The sequence below is a fragment of the Helicoverpa zea genome, chromosome 22 (genome assembly GCF_022581195.2).
Source record: "Helicoverpa zea isolate HzStark_Cry1AcR chromosome 22, ilHelZeax1.1, whole genome shotgun sequence".
Lineage (NCBI taxonomy): Eukaryota > Metazoa > Arthropoda > Insecta > Lepidoptera > Noctuidae > Helicoverpa > Helicoverpa zea.
This window is the reverse complement of record NC_061473.1, coordinates 1,609,107-1,636,749: the sequence shown is the minus strand read 5'-3', so window position 1 is coordinate 1,636,749 and position 27,643 is coordinate 1,609,107. Positions and strand designations below refer to the sequence as shown.

General features: G+C 34.0%; 1 protein-coding gene across 1 annotated transcript in view; it reads left to right on the top strand.

The window, feature by feature from the left end:
* LOC124641543 (serine protease inhibitor dipetalogastin) overlaps nucleotides 1-27,643 on the top strand; it is a 63,885-nt gene that overhangs the window by 25,597 nt on the left and 10,645 nt on the right. Inside the window, exon 2 of the mRNA XM_047179643.1 lies at nucleotides 2,990-3,146. Within this exon, the coding sequence (XP_047035599.1) occupies nucleotides 3,098-3,146 (49 nt within the window). The 5' untranslated portion in view covers nucleotides 2,990-3,097. The remainder of the gene's footprint in view (nucleotides 1-2,989; nucleotides 3,147-27,643) is intronic.

Here is a 27,643-nt window from a genome sequence, read left to right as displayed (position 1 = left end):
GACAATGAGATTAATACTGAATTCCTAGAGGTACCCGCAGTCTGCGGTTCAGAACAATATGTATTGTGGTGCCCAGTCACACACGTATATACGGGAAATATTAGAAATTGTACTGTTTTGTGTTGTTACAGTTAGCTAAAGCTAACATTTTTGAATATTCAGATCAAGAGTTTCAAAAAGAATGTCTTGTATTTTCTTTAGATTTAATTCCTTGGTGTCTCTCAATGAGTTTAATTTATCTAACATACCTTTTTGGCTGATCATACAAAATGTATGTTCGTTTTTATTTTGAAGAGTTTATAGTGAACCAAAACTTAGCAATGAAACCAATGTTTTAATTGTAATTAAAGTATTCACTTATCTTACGTAATTAATCAGCTCCCATCATAAAATAAAATCCTTCAAGTTGGAGTTAAAGCTCAGATAAAAAAAAATAGATAATCTCTAAGTATTTTAATTAATATATTCGTATGTAAATAAATTAGCCACATTTTATGTAATTTAGCATTTGAATTCGACTCTTATCTGACAATACAACTTGATATAGTAAAGCTGAAGAGCTTGTCTGTTTGAACGCGCTAATCACGGGAAATAATAGACCGATTTGATAAATTAGTCCAGTGTTAGATAGCTCATTTATCGGGGAAGGATATAGACTACTTTTTATCAAGTTGCGCAGAGTAGTTCCCATCAACCTCCGAGCCTTTTTCCCAACCATGTTGGGGTCGGCTTCCAGTCTAACTGGATTCAGCTGAGTACCAGTGCTTTACGAGGAGCGACTGCCTATCTGACCTCCTCAACCCAGTTACCCAGGCAGCCCGATACTCCTTGGTTAGACTGACGTCAGACTTACTGGCTTCTGACTACCCGTAACGACTGCCAAGGATGTTCAATGACAGCCGGAAGAGTGGTTTCCATGTGCGAGTAAAATTGCTGGCGAAAGCTAGTAATACAATAGTTGTTAAAATAAGACCCTGACTAGTAGAAATTAAAAAAGTAGGAATTGTATATCCGCTAAGCACTCAATCTGTAGCCCTGACAATCACCTAAACCCCAATAAACCTTAATAATGACAACATTATATATCATTGAACAGATTCCTTAAAACGGGGAAAGTCCGCTACTAAGTGGATAGCTATAAAGCATAACGTGGCAACCGTCATTAAACACAAGGTCACAATCGTGAGACGTGGCGAGGAAAGGGCTAAAGTACTAGAAAGTTTAGCTAACTTGTATATTTGTATATTTGTTGTGCAGTAATTGTTTAGAAAGATACAAATGCTAATGGTGCAGGTTAAGGTGAGACAAAGCTTGTTAAATGTCGTGATTTGTTTGTTAGAGAAACAATGTAGGAAGATAAGAAAATGCCGATAAGTGTTAAAAGCAAGTGAGATAGTGACAATTCGTATTCATATGACACTTTTTTTACTGAAATTTCTTACAACGCTTCCTACGGATTCCTGCGTACATACATACATAGGTTGCAAGGTTGGTGTGGCTACATAGGTTGAAGAGGTCTGATGGGGCAGTCGTTCCTTGTAACCAAAATACTGGTACCCAGCTGCATCCGGCTAAACTGGAAGCCGCCCCAACATAGTTGGGAAAAGGCTAGGCAGATGACATTAAAAACACGATATTGTTACAAATAACATGCCAATGAAAGATGCAATTTTGGATCGCACTTTATCATCAAAACAACTATTTCACTTTCATACAAAAGTAAGAGGATTAAACATTCTTTTTCTGCAATCCGATTGAAAGAGAGTGCAGAGATTAAACATTCTTTTTCTGCAATCCGATTGAAAGAGAGTGCAGAGATTAAACATTCTTTTTCTGCAATCCGATTGAAAGAGAGTGCAGAGATTATCTCTAACGTACAAAGTAACTTTTTCTTTTATACCATTTATCAACCACTTTTATCAGTGAGTATAAAACACAATAATAGTTATATTTAACCAATGAAAGTGGAATAAACGCAACGAAACACGAACAAAGCTTTAATGACGTAATCGATGTTAAGTGCACTCGAGTGCTTTCGAAATTGTTCTAGCTCATGGAGTAAGGAAAGATGAATGGAGATGCGATAATGCAGGTAGGTCAGAACGCTTTCTAGAAAGAAAAAATATTTGCGTGGAACGTAGGTGGTACCAGTTTTTACAGAGGTTAAAAGTTCTAGGTATCTATATTCTGCCTAACTTGACATGCAAATATTTTTACTTACTATACAATACATACATACGTCAAATTCGTACGATGGGCAAGACCAAAACGATCTGTTACGAGTGAACTACCGAGGCGTTCGGATTCTTTGAGACATTTGTCAACGATTTTTGTTATTTTGTAATTGTCGGGTCCAAAGAAGCGTATAGGGGCGAAAACAGTTACGTTCCTCGTTTCCTGCTCATCCGTATTTTGGCCCGCTACTTTCTAAGGCGATTTTCCGTGATGGCACCTCCACTAGTCATTTTGTTCTCCATGTTTTAGCTATTGAAGTGTAGAAAATGCTGGTTACCACGTTATTAAGGTGAAGCATGTTATTAGTAACAGTATATTGTTATTATTGTTTGTTCACTTAGTGTTTAGTGTTTTCTAACTAAGTAATTTTCTGTGTTTTCTGTGTTTTTTATGGGTCAGTTCAAAATTATTGCACTTTAAGCTAAGTATATTGATGTAACTATTAAGTTTGGTATAAGTAGGTATCAGAATTTATCAATCAAAATGAGTGACCGAGACCTTTTATAATAGTTTTAAGAATATCACAATAGATGATGATGAGAACCTTCTTCTTTTTACACCGACTTAAAATAAAAATCAGTTTAACCTGTATGTTTGTGTGGGATTATCTCACGTTCAGCTCATCCCATTTCGATGCAGTTTTCAGCATGTCACTATTTGTCAAACTTAGGAGAAGGTTTTAGCTATATTATTTAAGTTGTTTTTTTTTTGTTTATTATTTTATTAACATACATATTCTTTCTTTTTGTTACAGAATCTCAACACAATGGACGACTGACCGTGCAGCTCAGTGTTAATTAATTTATAGTTATTTTTAAAGACTGACTAGTGTTTAACTGTTCAAGTGTTCAATAGTATTACAATGGAGGCCAAGACACACATACTTGCTGCTGCGGCGCTTCTTATAATTGGTAAGTACATAACTAAAATAAATTTAATATGTATAATTTATAAAATATAATCTATAAAAATAAAAATGAATTGTTGTTCGTTAGTCTGATTATAACTCGAGAACGGCTGGGCCGATTGAGCTGATTTTGGTTTTAAAATGTTTGTAGAGGTCCAGGGAAGGTTTGAATGATACGAAGTTCGCGGGATTAGCTAGTAAGTTATAAAAATCCGTGTCATGGTCATAAATTATTGTGATTATGTTCAGATTTTTTGAAGCCCAGAATCGCCACCCTGAGAGGGCATGGTGAACTATGCATGTATCATTTCAATGTAATTATCAATGTAAGGCGTGGTTAACCTTCTTATACCAAGAGTTCTTAAAACTACTTTATATGTATAACTTAAAAACGAAAATAATAAAAACATAAATAACGAATAAAGTTTCTTTGTATGTAAATATCCTACAAAACTGACAAGTCATGTGGTTAAAGTAATCTTTCTATGTTCTCAGACCGCAGCCTGCAGTTTGTACAATATTTTTATAAATAGGCGACAGGAAAAATAAGAGACGATCAATAAATATACCAGCTTTGTAACACTTGCCATTCAGAAGATTTTATTCTAGTAAATTGTTCTGCAAGCGAAGTTTTGGAAAAACGTAATAAAGGTAGCGTTTGTCAACTTAATGCTATTTTAATAAATTTACCTAACACAGGCAGTATTATATATAACATGTAATTATATAAGAGTCACTTAGATGAAAAACAAAACAAGATATAAAAAAACACGAATCAGTGAATCAAAACATAAATCATTATAATGAAAATGATGAAGTGCTCATGATAAAAACATCAAATCTCACATCCCAAAATAAAATGATCATTGATCAATAACAATATTAAGAAAAAACTAACGATATGATACTTCGAAAATAAATATTAATCTTATTCTTAACTCGATTGCAATTTAATGAATTATAAACCAGTTTCCTGATATCTAAAAGTAGTCAGATTATAACTTAAGAACTTCTTTTATAAATGACGTCGTTTAAAAGTCTATTTAAGTAACGAAAGTGTAAAAAAGCTAACTCTATTAATCAAAATTAATGTCTTTTTTTATTATGACTAGTTTTTGCTTGCGGTTTCTCTTGGCATCCTGAGAGACATTCTTAGTTAAAAAACTATTTTCACAAAAAAAAAGGAATTTGCTTCTCTAATTTCATTAAAAAAAAATAGACATACATAATCACTTTTATAATATTAGTAAAGTTTTTATGACGGGTGATAGACAGATTCATGTTATAAAGATATACATTATTTGTATGAAAAATAATAGCATATACAGGACGTTTACCGTTTTATTATAAGCTCGACTTTAATTAAATTGGTCGTAAATGTTTTCTTAATGAAGTTATTATTTCACCTGTTATTGCAGATCTATACATGACATATAATAAAACAGTTATATTGAATAATCTTAAGAGTATGCACACTGCAAACTTTTAGTCGACCGACAGTTTTATCTGGCTTATAAATCGGTATGAAAATGAATGATAGCACGCATTTAACGCATTCGGCCGTTATTAGACCGATAAAAAAACCGGCCAAGTGCGAGTCTCTAACTATCACGGTGCATGAGATACAGCCTGGGGACAGACGAACGGACGGACAGTGGACCGAAAACAATAGAGTCCCATTTTACCCTTTGGGTACGGAACCCTAAAAATAGATTGAATTCACGATTTTCATAATATTTCTTTTGCCAACCATTGGGCCATCTGTCGGTCAAATGTATATTCTGCAGTGTGTGAGTAGGTACTCCTATGGAGATATAAAGTAATTAAGATTATAATTCTTCGAATAAAAATGAATACGTTCATTTCAGTAGCACTAAAACTATACATTAATTTTAGTAGTAACTGACTCTCTTTCGTTATCCAATTATAATTCATCATCTTTCGAGCCTTTTCCCAACTATTTGGGTTCGGCTTCCAGACTAACTGGAGCGACCGCTAGTTGGGAAAAGGCTAGGTGGATGATGATGTTTCAAATAAAAAAATGCGAAAATTCCGAAATTAGTTCAGCGTAATCACAAAAATTATCAAAACAATATAACCAACTCAAGTTAAACCTCATAACCTTATCTAACCTTATCTTAATAAAAAAAATCGAGAAGCGTCAATTATCCCATATTAAAAAAAAAAACACAGCCGCCATGACAGTTTTTGAGCATAACCGTATTTAATTAAGCTGTAATTAGTTCGCCGAAACAGTGCCTTGCTCTCGTCGCGTTTTATCGTTTAATATGCCCCGAGGTATCTTTATTGGCATGTAAAATATTTCAATTAATGAAAAAAGGCTTTGGTCTTGTTTTTCATATTTAATAAAATAAAAATGAGGAATTTATAACGTGGGATTTGTAGACGGTAAATAATGTTTATCATTGTTAAGTTTTCATCTGTAGACTATGTCAATTTCTATGACAATTCTCTTTAGCCGTCTTGAATTTTGGAAGTAGCCACAGTTATTTATGTGTTCCATTTTTATGTAGCACATAGTTCAGGTGATGATCGTCATTTGTTAACCTCTTTTATGCATTGAATAGCCTTAAAACAGGAGCTGTATAAACTTTTTTTCTTCTTTCTTTTATTTAACTGTTTATCAATTAGATAAGTAAGATGGAAACGACGAATTTATGAATGAGACAACCATAAAACTCAAAAACAATATTATTTTTAACACACCACAAAACGGAAAACCTGCTTTCCTTAAAACGATAAATATCGAGCTCACATCTCTTCAGGTGAAAGTAAAACAAATAAAAAAGCTGCCAAAAATAAAAATTCTACATTTAAGAGCAGAATTCGCTCGCCCTCATTCTTGCCTTCACATTGTGATCGATCAACGTTATCTTAAAGCTGACTTGGCCCAGAAATATCAAGCTTTTAAGGTTCACTTTGGTAACATGCGACTGATCGCAGCCACACACTTTGGAAAGCATGCTTAGGCCTATCCCGAGTGCAATGTGCGTTTTGTAGTGGCCACTGGCTTATAACAGTGACCTACGTCTCCGAATGCATTCGCCCAATGTCTTCGGCCCAGTTCCATTTCAGTTTTGCTACTTTTTTAGGGTTCCGTACCTCAAAAGGAAAAAACGGAACCCTTATAGGATCACTTTGTTGTCCGTCTGTCTGTCTGTCTGTCTGTCAAGACCCTTTATCTCAAAAACGCGTGGACGTATCAAGCTGAAATTCACATGAAATACTCAGGTCTATTGTCCCTTTAAGCTGGGAAAATATCAAACTTCTAAGCCAAGCCAATCAAAAGATACAGCCGATTATGTCGATATTTTCAACAAATTTTCGACACTCGCAAAGGAATCAAAACCTACAGGATACTTCCCGTAAACTCAGAGTCTTGAAATTTGGCACGAAGCATTGTCATATTAATGCAAATATAGGAAAAATTTCGAAAACCACATTTTTTTAGTTATAAGTTATAAAAAAAATATTTTAATAAAATGAAACTTACTACCTTATTTCTCACGAACGAATAAAGGTATCAAATTGAAATTTATACCAAATACCTAGGTCTATTGTCCCTTTAGGCAGTGAAACAATCAAACTTCTAAGTTAACACGATCAAAAGATACAGCAGTTATACCGACACCTTAGACGAATTTCCGTCACACGCTAGGGAATCAAAACCTACAAGGTACTTCCCGTGAACTCAGAATCTTGAAATTCGGCACGAAGCAACGTTATATAGTACAGATAAAGGAAAAATTGCGAAAATGATAAATTTGAAGTTACATAAAATATTAAAATATTATTTTTGCTTACATGACATAAAATATTTTTTAAATAATTATAAACTTACTACCTACCCTTTTTCACATGAACGCGTAGAGATATTAAAGTTGAAATTCATATCAAACACTTCTTAAATATAATTGCCTCTAAACTGTGAAAAATTTTAAATCATTCAAAGGTCATTGGGCACCTTAGTATGGAAACCATACCCACGGCGGATATGAACGAAATATAGCGCAGTATAATGATAAAGGCTCTGATTTACTATGGCATTAGTCGCATCAATGTGAACCATGGGAATCAAGAGAAAATCAGGTGTAAACATCAAATATTTTCCTCATTTCAATGGGGAATTTAAACGACCAAGTTTGACGGATTTGAGAAATCATTTCTTTGTAGTGAAAGAGTATACTCGCCGTTTATTTCCATTGTCATCAGGTCAGGATCTGATGATGGAAATCCTGAGAAATCGAGGGCAACTATCAGAAATTGTAGGCATGCATAGGATTAAAACTTGATTCTCAGATGTATGTCTGGTGATACTATCAAACAGTGAAGGTTTAGAGCTTACCTGATGATGGAGACGTGAGAAAGTCGAGAGAACTCCTCAGCGGTATGTTTTAGTTACGTCGTGTTTGGGCTTATATTATTCGTATTGACGAGAACTTTACACAAAAGTTAAAAATAGAAAAAAAAAGACTTTTTACAAAAAAAAAAAAATAACAGCTTCTAAAAACAACAAGAAAACTGTTTATATGCATCGGTCTAGATCACGGTGGTTAAATAAATATAGATGCATCCTCTAGACACCGACTTCTAGACCGATGCACCTAACATCTTCTTCCTTTCTTTCTTGTTTTTGTTTTCTTGTTACTTTTTAAGATTTGTTTGTAAAATGCTACAAAATAAAATAAAGCCGACTTTATAAAACAAAGAAAGGGGCAGAATTACACTTTTGCCAAGGCTCTAGAAACGTAAAGCCAGCAGCCCCGAATCCTACTCTCTAGCAGTCGTTGTTACAATTCGACAGTTACAAGTCGTCAGGCAGTTTCGAAAAAAACCTGAAACTGGGGCTCGTTAGGTGATTAATCCCTCAAAAATAAAAGATCCCATTAGTAGTGAATTCTCATCACCTAAAATAAAATAAGCTCCAACACAAGGTTACGTTATAAATTGTAAAGGAGTTCCCATAACTATATCTGATCTTTGCTATCGATCCCACAATGGCAGTCAAACCTATCTATGTGGAAAGTCTTCGCCAATACGAATAAAATAAGCCGTTCAGGAGTTCCCTCGACTCTCTGTAGTCTCCATAATCAAATCAGCTCCAAACCTTCACTGTTTACCAGTACCCTCAAAAATACACTCACATGTCTGGTTATGACTCGATGCGTGCCTACAATATTCAAGAGTTGCCCTCGATTTCTAAGGGTTTCCAGATCCTCATCAAATCCTGGCCATCCGAATTGGCATCTTCCTTCTTTATGAAAATTCTTTAACAATAAAAACTAGCATTGCAACCTGTACAATCCTCTGAAACTGCTTGTCTTTTATATTTTTCAAACGATCCTGGACATTCGTCTCCATGGAATTTTAATAAAATATTATATTCAAAGAAACGTCATACCATTCTCCACGATTTAAAACTACTTTGATTCATGTCCGCCACTTTTTACAAAGCGGGTCAGATATGCCCAATGACCTTTAAGACATAATTAGTTATTTTCAATCAAATTTCTGAATGATAATTCTGACTATAAAATGTTGTATATAAATAACTTTAATAAAATAACTTTTACAAGGTACTAGTCTACTATTTTAGTTATATTATAAAATAAAAAATATTAACCATTTTGACTCTCACGTAATTACCATAACTATGATTGTTCTAAACTGAACGGTTGGCGCGAGACTCACTTTTTATCTATACAGGATTTGTACGGAACCCTCAGTGCGCGAGTCCGACTCGCACTTGGCCGGTTTATTCTACATAATAAAACTTTATGCAAGTTAAATAAGCAAAATTCCCACCGTCAAAAAAGGCGCCATATTTACCAAATCTCTGACTATTGTTATATCAGTTCCTGCGTAAACCTCTAAGTACGGAAATGTAACTTAAGTTTATAAGTTAATATAACTTAACATTTCAACAGGTCGGTAAAAAACAAAGACAAAATAAAAATATTATAATTAGATTTGTTTCGGCTTTCATTACCAAACCGATGGAGAGACAGCATCGAAGTTTAATTTGATTCACTGGGTTGTTCAAACAAGTGTCACTGCTCATAATTAATGTCTAATACCTACATATTTTTTATTTAAATACGTAGTTAGTTTAGTAGGTACTTAGTTTTTGCTTACATCTGGGGCCCGATTCTCCTAAGTTAATAATGTCAAAATCGAGTAGAAATCGAATCGCAATAGGATCGCAATAGCAGTTTTAACCATATCGGGCATTCTGCTACTAATAAAAGACCAATCGTATTCGATTGACATTTGATTGGTGTGCGATTGGTCTGCTATTTTGGTGATTTTGGTCCATACGGTAGTTTGCTGTACAATCATTTTGCAATCGTAAATCATTTGCAGACAAAATGATTCATTATTGAATGACAGAAAAGGATAAAAACGTTTATTTCAAAGGAAAAATAGCGGAATGCCACAAACGCTTCAATCGTAATCGAGTCGGAATCGGATCTCAGTCGAATCGAGACGAACGTGAATCGTATGACGCTTAAGTAAAATTAGGAGAATCGGGGCCCTGATCTGACAACAAGGTATGTGTTCGAATTACTTTCTATAGCGCTTCACCCCCGTAACGAGGGAATTACTACTTGCATCTGGTTGAAAAGTCAAATTTCAGGACGATAATAAATGGCTTACATGATAAACCTTAACATCTATCTCAAATGGTATATCAATATGCGAGCTACACTTAAACAAAACTTAGGTTCAGAACGTGATTTATACGTAAATTAAAAAGTAAATCAGGTCTAGAGAGGCAGTCGCTTCAGGTAAATTCTGATACCCCACTGACAGCATCCAAACCTGAACCTGACCCCAAATATACTTGGAAAAAGGTTAGACAGTACATAAACAGAGTGGAACACGACAGAAAAAAGAAGGCCTGACATAAACTGAAGATATAAATTAGACCAAACAAAATTAAACAAGACATGTTTAGTTCCTAATGCATTTTTTTCTTATCATGTATCAAGCAATACTTCTACACCTCAACATTATGATAGATCATGGCGCTAATGTTATTCGACGTTAGATCAATGATCTATAGATCGTGATCGATGACGCGTGCGCAGCCGTCTATAACCGTTAATACGACACTTGTTTTGATTTATTATTCGATTCGCTGTTGTTTTTTTTCTGTTATTAATGATCATTAAGAAATTGGACTAATTTAAAAATACCGTACGTATCGTTATTTTGGTTAATCAGTCTTTTTATACTTTAACTTAGAAAAAATCTTTGAAATCAACTACCAATATAACCCGATTGCGCTAAAAATTATGAGGTTATCGTTACAAGGAAAAAACTCCTCACCCTTGATCAAGCGTGGTGATTAACGCTCGTTCCTTCTCTGTATGAGAAGAGGCCTATGCCCAGTAGTAGAACAATAAGAAGGCTGATGATGTTAATCACATCTGACATACATTAAAGTATAATTATGATTGAAAGGTTCAGGAAAACCATTATTCTTTTGACCAGAAGTTTCTCCCAAATTATAATCCTTCAATATAAAGGCTGTTTACGATGCAACGGTAGACTTGTTCCCATAAAGTTCAAGCCTTATAAAAACCGCTTAAAAAACTTTCAGGCGTAAAATTCGTAAATTGCACTTTTAGTGCAGATTTATTTAAAAATACTAGTTCTTCTATTTTCATGGAATTTGGCTCAAAACTAGATTTTGGCTTTTTTATTTCTTTTGTGGAACCAAAGTTTATGGACGTTTTAAGTTCCCAGGCTTTTGGGAACCGGTACTGAAATGTGGTGGATTTTTATTTCAAAGTTTTTTTTTATTTTAAGATTTCGTTTATTTTGGGTAAAAGGCAAACTAGTGTGAGAATGTAAATAATTATGATATCTATGTTATGAAGAATAAATTGTAATAAAAGCTTCTTTACGTTGATTACCCAGAGGTTCCTAGAATTTTTATTTCTTAAGGTATATATCTTAATATTATTTATTATTATTTTATATTATTTATTTATGATTAATATTATACTACTTATACTATTCTGGGACATTACTGTTACAGTACATTTTATTTGTTACTACAATCTACATACACAATATTTACTTTTAAGACAAAAATAATTCATTACTTTTCCGTCCAAAAAATATTTATTTAAAAAACTGCTGTTAAGCACAAAACCTGGTACACACGCATGCAAAAATTTCCCGCTCCCATTTTACTCATCAAAAAATCTGCTAGACACCACATTTAGCTGCAATGCAGTGAGCATAGTGCCAAAATGCTCAACTTTGCTAAATGCTCGCTTTGCCGCTAAAAGCAAGTACCTGCATGCTTACACGTATGTGAGTGTTACACTGAACCTGTTTTTTTTGCGAAGCGAATAAAACTTAGCGGTAAATCCAACTATACGGGGTGTTTAAAATGTGTTGTTGTTTTTTTATTCCTAAATGGTATAAAAACATTTAGTTTAAGAGTTTTTATTGAAAATATATGTATTTGTAATTCTATAAATACGTATGTAAATAAAGATTTATGCATGTAGTAATTTTTAATCGTTGTTAAATTTTTATTGCCCTTGTTTAAGATTTGGTTTTGAGTAATTTATGGATATAAATAAGTATGGTTCTTATTGGACAGAATATCACATTTCGCCATTTTTTCACATCACAAGAACTTTGTAATTTTCTTAAAGTCTTTCCTAAGCTGATCACACTTAAATTAATGTAATTTTTTAGGACAATATAATACTTTGCCCGTAACTGTAAAATATTAAGACTGTGTGAAAAAGAGCAATAAAAATAAAATGTGCATATTATTGAACAAATTTAGATTAGTATTACTGCAAATGAACGGAACTAATCTAGATTATAGGAATTATACACTAATTCAAGATCACACGCAATTAATTAAGGAAACAATATATTATTAATTAGTGTCACCAATTAACATACAAATATGCAGTCAAATTGTAAAAGTCTAACTGTTAATGTCTATAGAAACATCCGCTATTGTCTTTTCAATTTATTTTGATTTAGAAATAGGTAAATTATTTGTATTATATGTATAGTTATTTTTGCTATTGTTTAATTGACTTTGAGACACCATAACATTTAAATATTAAATAAATATAACGATTTACAAAGAAAACAATACTTATAATTTTATTAAGAATGCTGAAATAAATGTCATTTTAAGGGTTTTATGGAAAAACAAAAATATTATCAATACTAACTACAATATATTTTTTTTTATGATATTAAAATAGGACACAGCGTGATTGTTACAGGAGTAGCTACATCAATTACTTATTTGTGGATGTAGAAGAAACCGTGAGAAAAACGAGTAAATAAATCAATATAACACTGTTCTAATTTCAATAACAACTTACTCTACTTACCGCATTTATGAAACAAGTTTTTTTTATTTTTTAACTTACGCCTTACGCCTCTAGCGCCATAGTTAACTAGTGGGTACAATAAATCTATAAACAAAATTACTAGTTGTACGTGTAATTTCACTTTCTCACAACGATAAGAAGAAATCAGGAAACTGGTATAATATATTTTATAAGTAACAGTAGCAAGTTCTTCACCGGATGTTACTTGTTAAAAATAATAGAAAAAAAAACTGTGAAATTAATCCAGTTTAATGGCACCATTACTAATCGATTTGTTTGTTAGTGTTTATTTTAACTTTTATAGTCTGATTTAAATACTAATGTAGCTGCAACTTAATTTTTATTCGCAACGATTTTAATGGATTTTATTTTTATATCACGTGGGATTATGAGTCGTTATACCCCTTTGTAATAAGATTTCATCTTCATTGTAATGAAAAAATCCTGAAACTTATATTGATATAAACTTATGTGCACAAACTGTTATTGATAAAGTTTTTTCTTTACAAAGCGATTGGCGCCAAAAGGAACACAGATTAATAAGTTTGAAACAGATTAATAACTTTTAGATATAACTCAACAACGCTACTAGTTAATTTTAATCTACGTAACCATCTCTTCCTCAACAGCTACCCGATATGACTGTTTCTATTACAAAACGGTTAGTTATCCGTTAACTCCTAGTACCCAGTATCTGTCGTTAATTAAAAATAATGTAAAAACCAGTCTTATCAGATCCCAGGCCTTACGTAGCTGAGTTTCTGACTTGATAAGCGATAGCCATTTCCAGAGAAATGTAGAAAAATGGGAGCAGCAGTTTATGGTCAAAAAGGATGAATATAAATTAATGAGTAATTTATTTATCCTGTGTTGAATAAGTGGGTGACATAGATACATTAGTTAGGTGCTTATTTTTTTGCGTTGAAAGTAACTATTAAGGTAATTTGTGGTTTTACTTTGTTTGGGTTTCTATTTTAAGCATTTTTACTAGCTTGTATGTGTATCATTAGATGGATTACATTCATTAGTCCTTATTTTTATTTGTGAAAATAAATTCAAATAGGTACACTTTTTTTTTTAATTAACAGTAATTTTAACAGGAAACAAAATTAAACGAACAACAAAATTTTAAATATTTACAGCAATATTTATGCATTTTTAAGATCACTTTTTATTAAAAAAAAAAACTCTTTTTGAATTTCCAAAAAAACAACAACCTGTACGCAGACGACCCGCGTACATACTGTACATTATACAAGCGCCGACATATCACGTGCTAACGTGTACATGTGAAAGTAATACACTAATTACTTTGATTAGCTGCCAATTCTTCACTAATGAAACATACGACCATCGGCGCCAGACAGTTCTTGTTTCAAAAATATTTGATGCTCGGCTGTTTCACTTTTCAGTATTGTTGGCAAATAATTTTGGTTACAGTCAAGGTGAGAGCCTCGAGTGAGCGTGCTCATTTTTTGGGTTTATTTCTACACCTACCAGCTTTCAGGGTGAACGATGTTCTGATAAACTAGAATGTCTTTGTCGATGGTCAGCGAAACCAGAATAAGTTTTAAAGGATCATCATCATCAGCCAATTGCCATCGTTAGAAATGTGTGTACAAACTTATAGCTAAATGATTACCTTCTGAATAAGTTTTCTTTAGGAGGACTCGAATTTTTCGCTTTATACAGAATATTACTTTTTTAACAAAGTGCATGCACCTACTACGTTTCATTTAATGCAATTGCTTTTCACGGACTACAGTGATTCAAAATTAAAATTATAATTTATAACGTAACGTACACTAAAACAGCTGTAAACTTCAAGATAAGAATCTAATAGTAACATTTGCGAACTTTGAAAAGCCCCTACTTTTTATGCACAATACATAGGTAACTCACATACATTTTTTGTTCATAAAACTTCACCGCTATTTAAAACGTTAAGCAGCGTGTGAGAAGTGGGCTATTAAAGAGTAGATAGATGATAACTATGCCTCACGTACTATATGACGTGATCTCTAAACCTTAAACGGTAACTCTTTGAGTGATGCCGACGTAAAGGATACATTTAATATGTGAGATGAGTGTTTTTTTAAGACTCTTAAATGGTAGTGTGACTAGGAGAGCAGAAGTTTGAGGTAGAGGGACAAGCCATCTACATACATATACAATGAGGTCCCCCGTGCTAAGACCGCCTCACCGACTCACCGCTCGTATCTAAGCAACATCCGCAGTCAGCGCAGTCAATCTCTGTGACCATCTATGTCATAGCGAGTTACCCTGTGATTTTTGCAAATTGTGGACCCCGCTGTCATTTGAACATCTTTAGATAGGGAGAAGCCAAAAAGACTGACTAAAAGTCAGATCGTTTTAACTATCTTGTAACTAGATAGTCTCCCTATCTCAGTTACCACTCCCTATACAAACAGGAGTTGAAAAACCTTAGATTAGTAGCAGAACCGAAACGTTAGGCAGCTGATGAATTCAAAGTACTGACGCAATTTTGTAAATTTTCTCGCTTAACGACCAATGAGCCGATTCACTCAACAAAATTAAATTACTTATCCCTAGAGCACTGCAATATGCAAACTAGGTACAATTTCATCACGTTAACCGCACTCCCGTTATAGTCGCACGACTTTTTGCGCCGATCTTGTCTGCTATGCGACTTTTTGTCGCCACGTGAATACCAGATTATCATAAACATGACTTAGTAGCATGCATTTGTTTTTCTTTTGGCTCTCGTAACTGTTTTGGTGACCTTAGCTCTGTGTGTGCTCTTAATCGTTTATGCTGACCTGATATTTTGTTGGACGTTTTTGGATGTGACTCAATACCATTTTTAATGAATTTTGAGAATTAAAATTAACGAAATTTTCCAAGCGATTTTTAGACAAGCGACTTCTTCATTATTTCTGCGAAAATCTTTTGAATGAAAATGTATATAGGTAGTCTTATTGTATTTGGGCTCAATTGACTTGAAAACTGATAGTTGTCAACTGCACAAAAGATTCGTTATCTCTTATATACCTTTGTTTAACAATGTCAATTACCTTTCTTATAAACGCCACGGAAATAAACAGCATTTTTATAAAACTGGTTTTATTATTATGCTCATTCGATTAAGCATCGATTCATTCATTCTGTTATCGAAATGCAGTTGTAATAAATTATTCATTCGAACATAAAATTGAATGGGAACATAATTTGCCGAATGTTAATAGGATTTTAATTTAATTTTGACATCATCATCATTTGGATTCAGTTTTGGTAATTAAGTTGTCTCGGATGTTAGTGGAATTTATCAAAATGAACAATTGCGTAAATAAAGTGCAAATAAATATTTATTTGAAATACTAATCAATATTATGAAAGTGCGTTTATTACGATTTCCCCCTCTAAAACGATTTTGCAATTTCCACACTGAACTCATACCAAAAGGTACTAGGCTCACATACACACAAAAGAGGTGACAATTAAGAAAACCGATCCGTGCGTAATTTCCCAGCGAACTTTCGAAGCGTTTAGCATGAGGATGCACCATTTAAATGTATCGCGGCATACCATCGATTAAGGAAAACATGAAGATATACAGACTGATAGTAATGCATTCTCGGCGCGTACCTGCAATTGCTCGTGCAATTGATGCATTGAGGACCGATCACCAATAAGTATGGGTTTTATAGGCTTTCGTTTCAGAACAATAAGTTTGTCAATTAAAACAAAAAGTAATGAAGTCCACGGTTTTATTTTATATAAAGGAAGCATTGCAAACATACATATGTAGTAGTGAAATGCTTGATCCTGCTTTTGGAAAATAATTAATAATTATTAATTCATTGATGGTTTTCAAAATTAGAAGATTTTGGATGAAATAATCATAACACTGTGCTTATCCACTTAAGCTAGCTATCATTTAATTACTATAAGATTTCTTTCTTTCTCATTGAATAACTTTACGCAAAAATATGCACTTATCCCGGTAGTACCAGGAACAAATAAATCACAGGAGCTTTTAAATTAATATCCGTCGAATACGCAGCACAATAAATCATTTTAAACGCCCATCGATCAAGAGAGTAAACGCAGATCATTCATATTGAGATCTATTTATTTTATTTATGTAAGTTAATACATAAATTAAGAGTCACATCTTAGATGGTTATGCTCTCTCATATCTTTTGCAATCTTTTGCAATTTGTCATAGTGATTTGCTGTTTAAACGGGTAGTTCCTAGAGCAATAGTTTAAAAAAATGCAAATTAATAAATTAGTGTTCATTAGAATTTTTGTTAAAAACATAAGAATTGGTGCATAATTATTTATATGGCGTATTTATATCGTTAGAGGGCCTACGTTTGGCATACGTTTCATTACTGGACGGTAATTAATTGATATGATGAGGATGAAATTAAATATCTTAAAACAAAGTTATCATTATTTACTTTGACAACTTGATCTCCTTGTCTGAACTCTTTAAAAAAAAATAACTATTAAGTATTATTATGTTCACTATAAATTAGAGTAATGATTTTTGCCAAGTTTTAATAATAAATAACCTTTAAATTAAATAAACGTAAAAAACAGTCAAAAATATTATTTAATTAAAATTACTTTATAGAATATACGAACGTACGAAACGAACGAAATAACGCTTATGTCGGCGATGAACCACTTATAAATTCCAAGCTTTAATGCACTTTATTATGTAAACAATAGAGTTGAAAACACAATGAATAAATTGCAGCTTATTTGGTTCTTAATTATTGCATATTGCAGGCAAAATTAATTATTATAGTCTTGTCATAAAGTATAGTTTATGTAGTCGTAAACATTGGTAATTATTCCGGTCAGTGCTAGGCTTGGCAGCATTTTTTTTTTACTCTTGATGCTTAAACACTAGACTTCTTAAAAACTATCCGTAACCATCCTAACTGTCCGTATATAATGGTATACTGACGATGTTGCAGCGACCTGTCAGCCATAACTCAAAATCTTTTAAGAAAGTACCAAGCGCTCCACAATGCGGGTGTTCGTACTAGCTCCACGCCTTCTATGGAAGCCGCCCATTATTTTCAAAAGAAAATCACTAATCCATCAAAACCAGTCTTTGAATCCATTCAGACTTTGTCCCACGTAACACCATCATCATAAGCCTTTTTATCACCCCACTGCTGGGCTGCGGCCTCCTCTCACACAGAGAAGGATTGAGCGTTAATCACCATGCTTGCTCAATGCGGGTTGGTAGTTTCAGACTACGAATCCAGGTTTCCTTAAGATGTTTTCCTTCACATTTAATCACGTATTTCTTAATAAGGTTAATTATTACAGTCTAATTAACGTTATATGAGAATCTCATTGATATTCCGGCCACACCGTATCACGGCGCGTAGTATTTTTACAATAAAGTGACCATGCTATTAGTATGCTTAAGGAACAATCTTTTAATTTGTTTGAAGCTTAATTTGCGTATTTCTTATATAATTAATTTAAAAGATTTTTTTAGTATATGTTTAACAGGTGCTGTCATAAAAAATGATTATTAATTATACTTTACTAATTTTTCTAATGAGAAAATACATAAATCAATACTATATCGGGTGTGTCGTTCACAATCACATTAAATCATATCGCATATACTTTATGATATTCTATGGCGAATTGTAAAAAAAATAACCTAATCCATTCAGTGGTTTGACCACAGGAGTCATTTTTCGTTTTTATAATTTACAACATCATGTGTAAAGCAGAGATAAAGTTAGGAGTATCGTATGTTTTGATCAGTTGACAGCTGTCAGTTTTCAAGGGAGAATTTCAGTTGTTTGTAATGACTGACTTTTATATGGTGTTCTAATTTTTGCACATTTTTATTCCATTTACTTTGTTTAAAAAAATCGTTTTTTTTATTTTTACGTATTTTTCTTTTCTCTTTGTGTTAATCGACATATATTAACCAGTATATTAACGCATTTCATTTAATGTGATTATGAACGACACACCCGATATAAGAGAAAGTCGGTTCGTTAATCTCTTTATACCTCAAGAATCGCTGAATCGATCGGCGATTGGTGAGGACTCAGCTTAGTACCAGATAAAATTAGTAATATTTTTTTTATTCTCATCCGGATACGAAAAGCAGTTCCTTCAGGAATCGGGTAAAACCGGACTCAGTTCAAGAATAAACCTTAATATAAGTATTAGCGAAAGACAAAGAAAATTCCACAAAGGTCTACTACCTGATGATCTTCATTCTTAGCACGTGCTGCGTCATCAGAGTAAAATAAATTCCTTTTAATATGATGGTGTAGGCAAGGGGCCAAAAACTGCACTAACATGGCTTTGTTGTCAAATATTAGGCTTAAAGCCAGCATCCGCATAAACCTAGGTAGGCATAAATACATCCAAGATTATCAAGTTTTTAAAAGACTTAAAAAGAGGCTCTCAGTTTGACCCGTAAGCATATTTGTACGCTATTTGGCTGAACCGATTTGATGCTGTTGTCAGCATAACTTTTTTTTTAACGACGTCAAAAATCATCAAATGACCTCTCCCGCTGTGGGTTGGCAGCGGTGAGGGAGTGTCAGACTCTTACTGACTAAAAACCGTCGTGTTCCGTCATAGGCCTTTCCTACTTTGTCATTGTACCAGGGCCGGGGTATCTCTTTCGAACACCCTGCAGCCCCGCATATCTAAGTATTTGTCAGACTTAGGAGAAGTCGTTTTTTTAAGTAATAAACCATTCTTATATAGGCACGATATACTAAGGCCCAAGTCGCATCATTTAACTATAGCAATAACTTGATTAAAACCAATCATCATCTCATTTATGCGTATTCATCATCCTCCGAGCCTTTTTTCCCAATCATGTTGTGGTCGGTTTCCAGTCTAACCGGATTCAGCTGAGTACCAGTGCTTTACAAGAAGCGACTGCCTATCTGACCTCCTCAACCCAGTTACCCGGGCAACCCGATACCCCTTGGTTAGACTGGTGTCAGACTTACTGGCTTCTGACTACCCGTAACGACTGCCAAGGATGTTCAATGACAGCCGGGACCTACAGTTTAATGTGCCATCCAAAACACAGCCAATGGTGTCTAAGATATACTTAGAAAGTACATACAAACTAAGAAAAGTTGCATTGGTACTTGCCTGACCTGGGATCGAACCCGCGCCCTCATACTTGAGGGGATGGTCCTTTACCCACTAGGCCACCATTTATGCGTATTATTTACTCCAAATTAAATTGCATGGAACAGCTGTTGTTACAAAGTAACACTTTCCTGTTAAACCCATAAAATATCTCTGATTTATTTATACCTTCACCAACACAATCAGGAATGTTAATGTGCACCTACAATGTAAATATTCTTAACGAGACAACTCGTTATTCAAAATCGGTAAAAAGGATCTTTCCCGCTCCGTCATCAATCATGGACACCGTACAGAAAAGAACCTCCTCCTTTTTTTGAAGTCGGTTAAAAATAACAGCTGATGAAAGCAAATATGTACCAACGTTCTTTGGTGCATAACAAGGACAACATGATGCAAGAGAGACAAAACACGGACTGGATGTACCGTACGCTCCAGATTCACAAAACGTTTTCTCAGTAAAGACAATTTTGTATAAATACGTACCAGGAACGCATAAGCGCAGGTACGTAAGATTTGATGCGGGGGATAAACTTTGAACGGTTCGAAATGTTTATACTAGCTTCTTGAAATCGCTTTCAAGTTATGATTTCCTAGTACACACATTGTTAAGTGGCAAAGCTCTGTTTATTTTGCGCTTTAATTTGGTCCTTCTGAACCCTTCTAATACCTACTTACTACCTATGCAAAAATAACCCTGTTTCTCACGACTTGCAGTATAATGCCAAAACTACTTAACAGATTTAAATTAAATTGGGTAAACTACACAATATACATTCAACAAAATGACATAAGTGCGATAAATACTTCCCTCGGAAAGCGATCAAATAAATAAAATAAACTTAAAAGATCTTTCTGTGAACACAAAATCAATGCAAAAGCTATAATTAAAATGTCACTCAAAGTCTAAGAAAGCTGGTCTTAAGAGGAAAAAGTGAAAGGGCCCTATGTTTAGCAGGAGACCTATCTATTTTAGTACATTATTCATGGTACAAGGCCATGGTAATTGACATGGTACTTTCGATCTTGTCTCAAGTCTCATGTCCCGCATTCGAAAACGATAATTTCACTTTTATGACTGTTTATCGAGTATTTTCTTGGAAGAAATAAAATGTTTGGGACTTTTGTATTAGATACAGGTACCTAAATTACATTCAAAATGGTAAATATTTTTTTGGATGATTTCCGAAAAGTAATGTTTTTCAGCCTATTTACACTCTAAGCTAATGTATAAAGGGGAATGATTTGATTGTTTGTTTGTTTGAATCGAATAAGCTACGGACCTACTTAACCAATTAGAAGCTACAGTATCTGCGCTGAACGTGGGCTATGTTATACCCTGGTACGGGAAGAAATTTCCCCAGGACGCGGATGTTACCGCGTGGAACAGCAAGCATTCAATAAGTGTATTTTGCTTTTGGAAAATTTTAACCACCGAAAGCTTTTCTGTCAAGTTATTTCGTTGCTTTTAGCCCTATTACTCAATTTGTAAATTCATGTCTATTATATCTCAGTCTAATTGGATTTTGACAAAGTGTTCTATAACATGATTAGCATGCAAGCATGTCTCTTGCATATGTTTTGCATAATAATGAGATCGATTGAATCTTAATAAATTGGAAATACAAGCATAAAGATAGTCATTAACAAGATAGCGGTAAATAGGCAAATAAATAACTAATAGGATTTCTTTTGGAAAAACAAACATTATGGTCTCCTACTCAGTAGTATTCTGGTAAGAGAAATTCTATTGGTTGTTTAAAAGTCTTCTCCGCTCCGTTCCGCTTTGGTGTAGTTAGTTAAATAAACATAATTCAACTGCTTATGTTACAAGAAAAAATCTTAGATATCTCATTTCGTAATTAGAAGATTAGACGCCACGCTTCACATTATTGATTCAAATTGTTTGTGCACATCTGTTCGCGAACAATCTTGCCATAAAAAGAGAAACTTCGTTTTGGGTGTGCTTATTTCTACTAATATAAGCCCAACTATACAAAGGTGTAATGTTATATATTATTTAGCACGTTTATGTAAACGTTAACATGAGATTTATTAGGAACATTATTAATTTCACACGTACTAAGAATTTGTTTTCAAATAGAAAGTTTTGGTACCTGTTTTGATATGTGATATTTTTTTGTGTTGTCAACTCGTCTTTTAGTTTGTGTTTATATAAGAAATGTCTGGCTTTCACGAGATTGAAAGAAAGAAAGAAAGTAAGTTTTATTGCGCAATATGAGACGCATGAAGGTACACATGAAAAATATAAACATAACAGAAAAAATATGCGTCTTAAAGCGCGCAATACGGCCTTCGATCAGCATAATGCTGCAACCCGAAACGAGACAAGTCCCAACACTGGTTTTCAGCTATAGCCGGTGCTACCGCGATGACTAAAATCGGTGATACTATATAATGTATAAAATAAATAAAAAATAGCAAATATAATCTTCTTACCAAAATGTAAATATTGTGTTTTGTATTGTGATATGATTTAAACTTGTTTAGTTGAAATGTCAAATGTATGTAATGTAAAGGTCCAAGGTACTTTTTATAACCATCCCTTTGGGTACGAAACCATAGACACTATTATAATAAATTTACGTATTTTCCACAGGAATGTAGTATTTCTAAACAATAATAACCACAACTGACAACAATGCAAAACGGTATTGACAATGAATATTCAGCAAAATATAACTTTGTTATGTAAGAATGCAACGTCATATTACAATAAAGAGTCCCGTTGTACCAGGATGGCATACTACTGAAGAGATCGTTCGACATTTTATTGCTATTGTCGTGAACCGCACACTGTCTGAAAACCCCGTAAAGGCAACTGGCAATGCGTAGTGAAGTGGTTGTAGTACAGTAAGTTACATGAAATAAATGTTTGAAGGGATTGTAAATGCGCCACAGTAGTATTGTTGGGTTCTTGTGTTTCGAATTATAAATATGTATCCTAATAGGAATTAAAATCATGTTCTTAATTTCATTGGTAGACGATTGTCTCTAGGACTAATGTAAATAGACTCACAAATTGAAATCAGACTCCTCATAGAATATGGAACCCTAGTACTTTCTTCACCCACTACTAGTTGCATAAATGCAGTTACTTACGCACACAACTTATGAATAAGCAACGTGTTGCTTAATCACATGTTATCCTAGTACAAACAATCCCAGTACATTTTACTTGCAGTACCTGAAGAGATCGCAGATCTATTATGTCAAGCAATGACATCACAACAAAGTCCCGTTGTACCAGGGCTGCATAGTAGTCAGGATATTGCTGAATAGCGTAAATTACCATTTTCGCGGACAATGCGAGGTCTTTCACCTTACGCGTGCATCACATTTAAAGCGCGCACAGATTTGAATTTAAGCGAAGGTTTTGCGCGCATGTAGTCGCCCACGGCTCGCGCGTTGCATGACGATAGTGTAGGGTTGACAGAACGTGCGACGTTGGTAGATTTCAAAAATGGAATGTGCGTTCTTAAGTTGTCTTGTAAAACGAAATTGAATTTGCTTCTTGTCTTGGGTGAGACATTACATTTTTTTTATATAAGAATGTTTTAATTAAAGTGAAAATACCTCATTACTATCTTTTAAAGTATGTAGGTATAAGAGAAGGTACTTCAATAAGGTATAAGAGAGGTAGGTTTGCAATGCAATCTTTAATATTCTAGAGCAGCCGTTTCACCACTCTTTTTTTTCAACAAGCTTTTATTTCAAGTATTATTAGATATAAAATCCTATGCTTATTTATAGGTATGCTTAAAGAAAAAACGCGGACATATTCTTTTTATTTTTTAAAACATTAATAACAATGAAAAAATTAGGATTAAAGCATGTTCAAACGAATAAGAACAACAACATTCGTGTCAGCTAACTATCCCACTCAAAATGCAAATTGCACTAAAAACTGTACTTAATTGAAATCAGCACAACCCTAATTCCGAAGCATTCTAAGCGACACACTCATTATTCAGTACATTTATCCTGTATCTACTTGTGATATAGTTTAAACGGGTTGTCCGCACCAAGTGTGATAGCAACCTGTCTGCAAACACCAGCCTTTATACTCAGGGCTCAACTTAAATTGGACGGGTAATACACAGTACTAAGACCAGTTTAGCTTGACCTCTGTACCCAAAGGATCAATTCGGATCGAAAGTTCTAGAAATACTGGTTCTTTTGGTAACCGCGAGAGTAACTTGTGTGTCTCGGTTTTTCGTTTTCTAAACAATACTGTGGGTTTAATTTCCGTGTGGTTTTAAAGGTTATTGGAAATGTTTGTGTGTATTGGGAGGTAATTGGTTAATGTGATGTAGGTACTGTTAGGTACTAGGGTAGCAGGAATGGGAAAGGGTATCTAAATGTCTGGTGCGATATAAAGGATTCGTCTTGGTTGCGGATGGTACCTAGCAATGAGCTTATGTTATTTAAGACAGCTATTGAATTTAACCAATTAATCAATTCCTTTTACTAACAAAATTTACCTAAGATTAATGATTATGAACTTTTCTCATCACATGGAGTATAAAGTCAACTAACTTAAGTATGCAGAAACACTACCCGTCTTACCACAAAAACTTTTAAACGTCAGTTTATGCCTTGTCTAAAAAAATGTCAAATTATGACGTTGACATACGGTTCATTTTGCAGCCAAAATTTTATTAGACAAGTGTAAAACAGGGGTTAAAGTTTTTGTAGTAAGGCCATACAAGTCCTACTTAAGTCAAAAGATCTGTAGCAACAAATCTTAATGGCCCAAGTTCCCACACTTGGCTTCAAGAAAAATTTGTATTCTACCTCAAACGCTCACTTTCCTTCGCGAGAGTGTTAGAAATCGTGTAGTGTGTCAACGCACTAACCTAACCCGTGTAGGACAAGATGAACCAAATGTAAATACTATAAAACTTGAGTTTTTTTGAACGCACTAATCTTTGGAGACTCACAGCCTTACTACAAAAACTTAAACATCTGTTGAACACTTGTCTAAAAAAAAGAACAAAATTATGACGTTAAAATAAGGTCCGTTTTGCAGCCACACTTTTCTTAGACGGGTGTTCAACAGATGTTTAAAAGATTTTTTGTGGTAGATGCTATGGCGTAGATCCAAGGTCCAGGTTCGAAAATATAAATCAGTGTTAGATAAGTGAAGAGTCTAAAGGGTGTTGTGTAGGTTTTTATCCGGGCACGATGAATAGTTTTCATAGGATTTTGATATTAGATACCTACTTGATATTTTTGTTGTGGAGTTCGTTACTAAGAGACAGTCGCATAGCTAATTGATCAAGTCTTAAACAATGCTTGACGCGGTCGATCCGTGGATGGGTTCCTTCACGTTTTGGGAATTGGGAGACACGCTAAATAGGTGTAAAAAATGCAGAGTATATTATGTAGTTAGAACGCGCAAGAGTTTTTTTTAATAGGTTTTAATAGTATGTTCTTAATAGGTATGTGAATGTTGATTACCTATTTTAAACGTTCATTCCTAGAAGCTTAATTAGAAAATACCACAGCAAACCTATTTCAGTCAGCAAAAAACATCATCTCTGATTGATGGTTCTAATTTTAACTCGATTCTATAAAACGGGTTAAGGCTCAGGTTTGCAACTGTTACGATCAGTAAATCCAGTTTTATTACTGTCCGTAGTAAGTTATATTTATATCCTACCGGTTGATGAGATTCAATCAGGTGACCGTAAGGACTCTCATCGGTCCTTTTTTGTTTGTTGTGCGGGTTCTTGGTCCTTCTGCCTTAACGAGTTGGTAGTGAATTTAGAAGGCTGGTCAGAATGCTCGAAACGTCACTACGACACTAATATACAAAATTTTGATTTGATATGTTTGTTACCCCTTCACGCAGAATTAATAAGACTTGTAAAAACAAATTGTATTGTATGTGTTAGCTTTTTGCAAATTTTCAGTTTGACGCCTGATGTTTTTTGTTCCGCAATCTGAACAATAAAACAGCTCTGATAAACTATTCAGGCGCAAAATTCTCATCAGCTCTTACCATATTTTATTAGTTCTGGTCAGCGCAGCATTTTCTTCTTCCAAACTTCTCTGTCTGACGTCATCTCATAAGGAACATTATTTTCAGCGATATTGTCTTTCACATAATCCCTCTTCGCTAAAGTATCGAAAAGTCTTGATCATTTTTTTCTAAATAAAGAAAAAGTTACCTATTAACGTCACAAAGTCAAATCCTTCACCAGTTGATTAAATCATTCCGATTTATCAACGTTTTTGATTTATTAACTCATGGGCCTGACAGGTCCTGGGATGAGAGGCTCGTTTCACGCCATTTTATAGCTTTAATAGATATGAAAAACTTTCAAGTGCCATATTTCATTTGAAATCACCGAACTGACCTACATTTTTGATGGCTGCGATTGAATTTTTTGACTTCGAAATTACCGATAGATAGAATATGGGGATTGGGTGTAAGTGTACTAGATAATTGTGTCACGTAAAAAGACCATTTAAAAGATATTAATAATTGTTTAAGTGAAGATAAATTAAAATATTTCTCGTGTTTCTACAAATTATATTTTGTCAGAGGTAAGACTAAGGGATGCCGAAGTTCAGAATTATTATTTTAACAGCCTCGGGGAAACTAATTAGAGTAGTCATCGACTGCATTAATTAAACGTTTTATGTTCTTATAACTGCAGTTAAGTTTTGTCATAAAAATCATTTGTTAATTGCGTATGTTTTGTATAATATTCAGACTTTTATTAGCTCACGTGTATTTAATAACATCTCGTGTACCAGGGCATCATAAACGTAGTAGTACAAAAAACAAAACTGCACACAAAGACCACATAACAATTAAGCGTTGCTCTATTTCCCAGACGGCTATAAAAATATTAAGTCGTGCATTTATTAGACCGATGATATTGCTCATAATTCATTTGATTATGAACTATAAAGAGTACCTCGCGATCATGATAGCCTAGTACTTTTAGTGTGGAAATATTATGGAATCACTCTTTGGCCAGCGCCGCTACAATAAAATTGCAATTAGTATTCTCAAATTGGTATCGTTAAATTGATTGTACTGGTTATTTTTTTACCATTATAATTAGCTAATAAATTAATTTAGCAGACACAAATTCACTATCAACGAGTTTTTGCTATTCGAAAATGTACGCATCTTATGATGAACATCATAGAATAAAACTTTTCTTGAAGCCGAAATCAACAATTCATCAATGTAGAAGTTTGTAGAGTACGCTAGCTCAATAGTAAGAACTTGACCCCAATCATTCCCTTTGGATTGCAGCTGCATACATTGCAGGCTTCCAATAGGGATGTGACCCAAATCGAACTCAAGGGCGAGCGTACAACTCCGTATCATCTATGAGCGCCTAGTACATTTTTGTGTTATGATCTTGTGTTACGACAACTTGTATGAGAGTAGGATAAGATTATCCACATAACACACACAAATATTAATAAAGGCGAAAGTTTATGAGTACGTGTGTGTGTATGTGAAAACGGCTGAGCAGACTTTGAAAAAAATTACAATATAGCTCATACTTCAGAAAAACGCATAGTCATAGGTAGGAAGGGGGGTTGGTACCTTGTAGTGTTTATTTCCCAGAGGAAGCCGGTGAAACCGCTGAGGCGCAAGATAGTAAAGAATTTGCCAAAAAATGGCTGAATTATTTCGGATGCAATTTCGCACACAGTCCTTAACATATCAACTATTATCTGATATAGTGTACAAACAAACCTTATTTGAAAGAAAAGTGAGAAAGATATCAAAGCAATACTTATTCTCAATTAACGATTTGACACGATTTCTACAGTAATTTCATATTTCATCATTACTGGACCGTACGACAGTTTTATCGAGGATAATTTGCTTTTGCTATAAGTAACTGCCATACGATGGTTGTACCAATTTTCCTATACTTTATTACTGG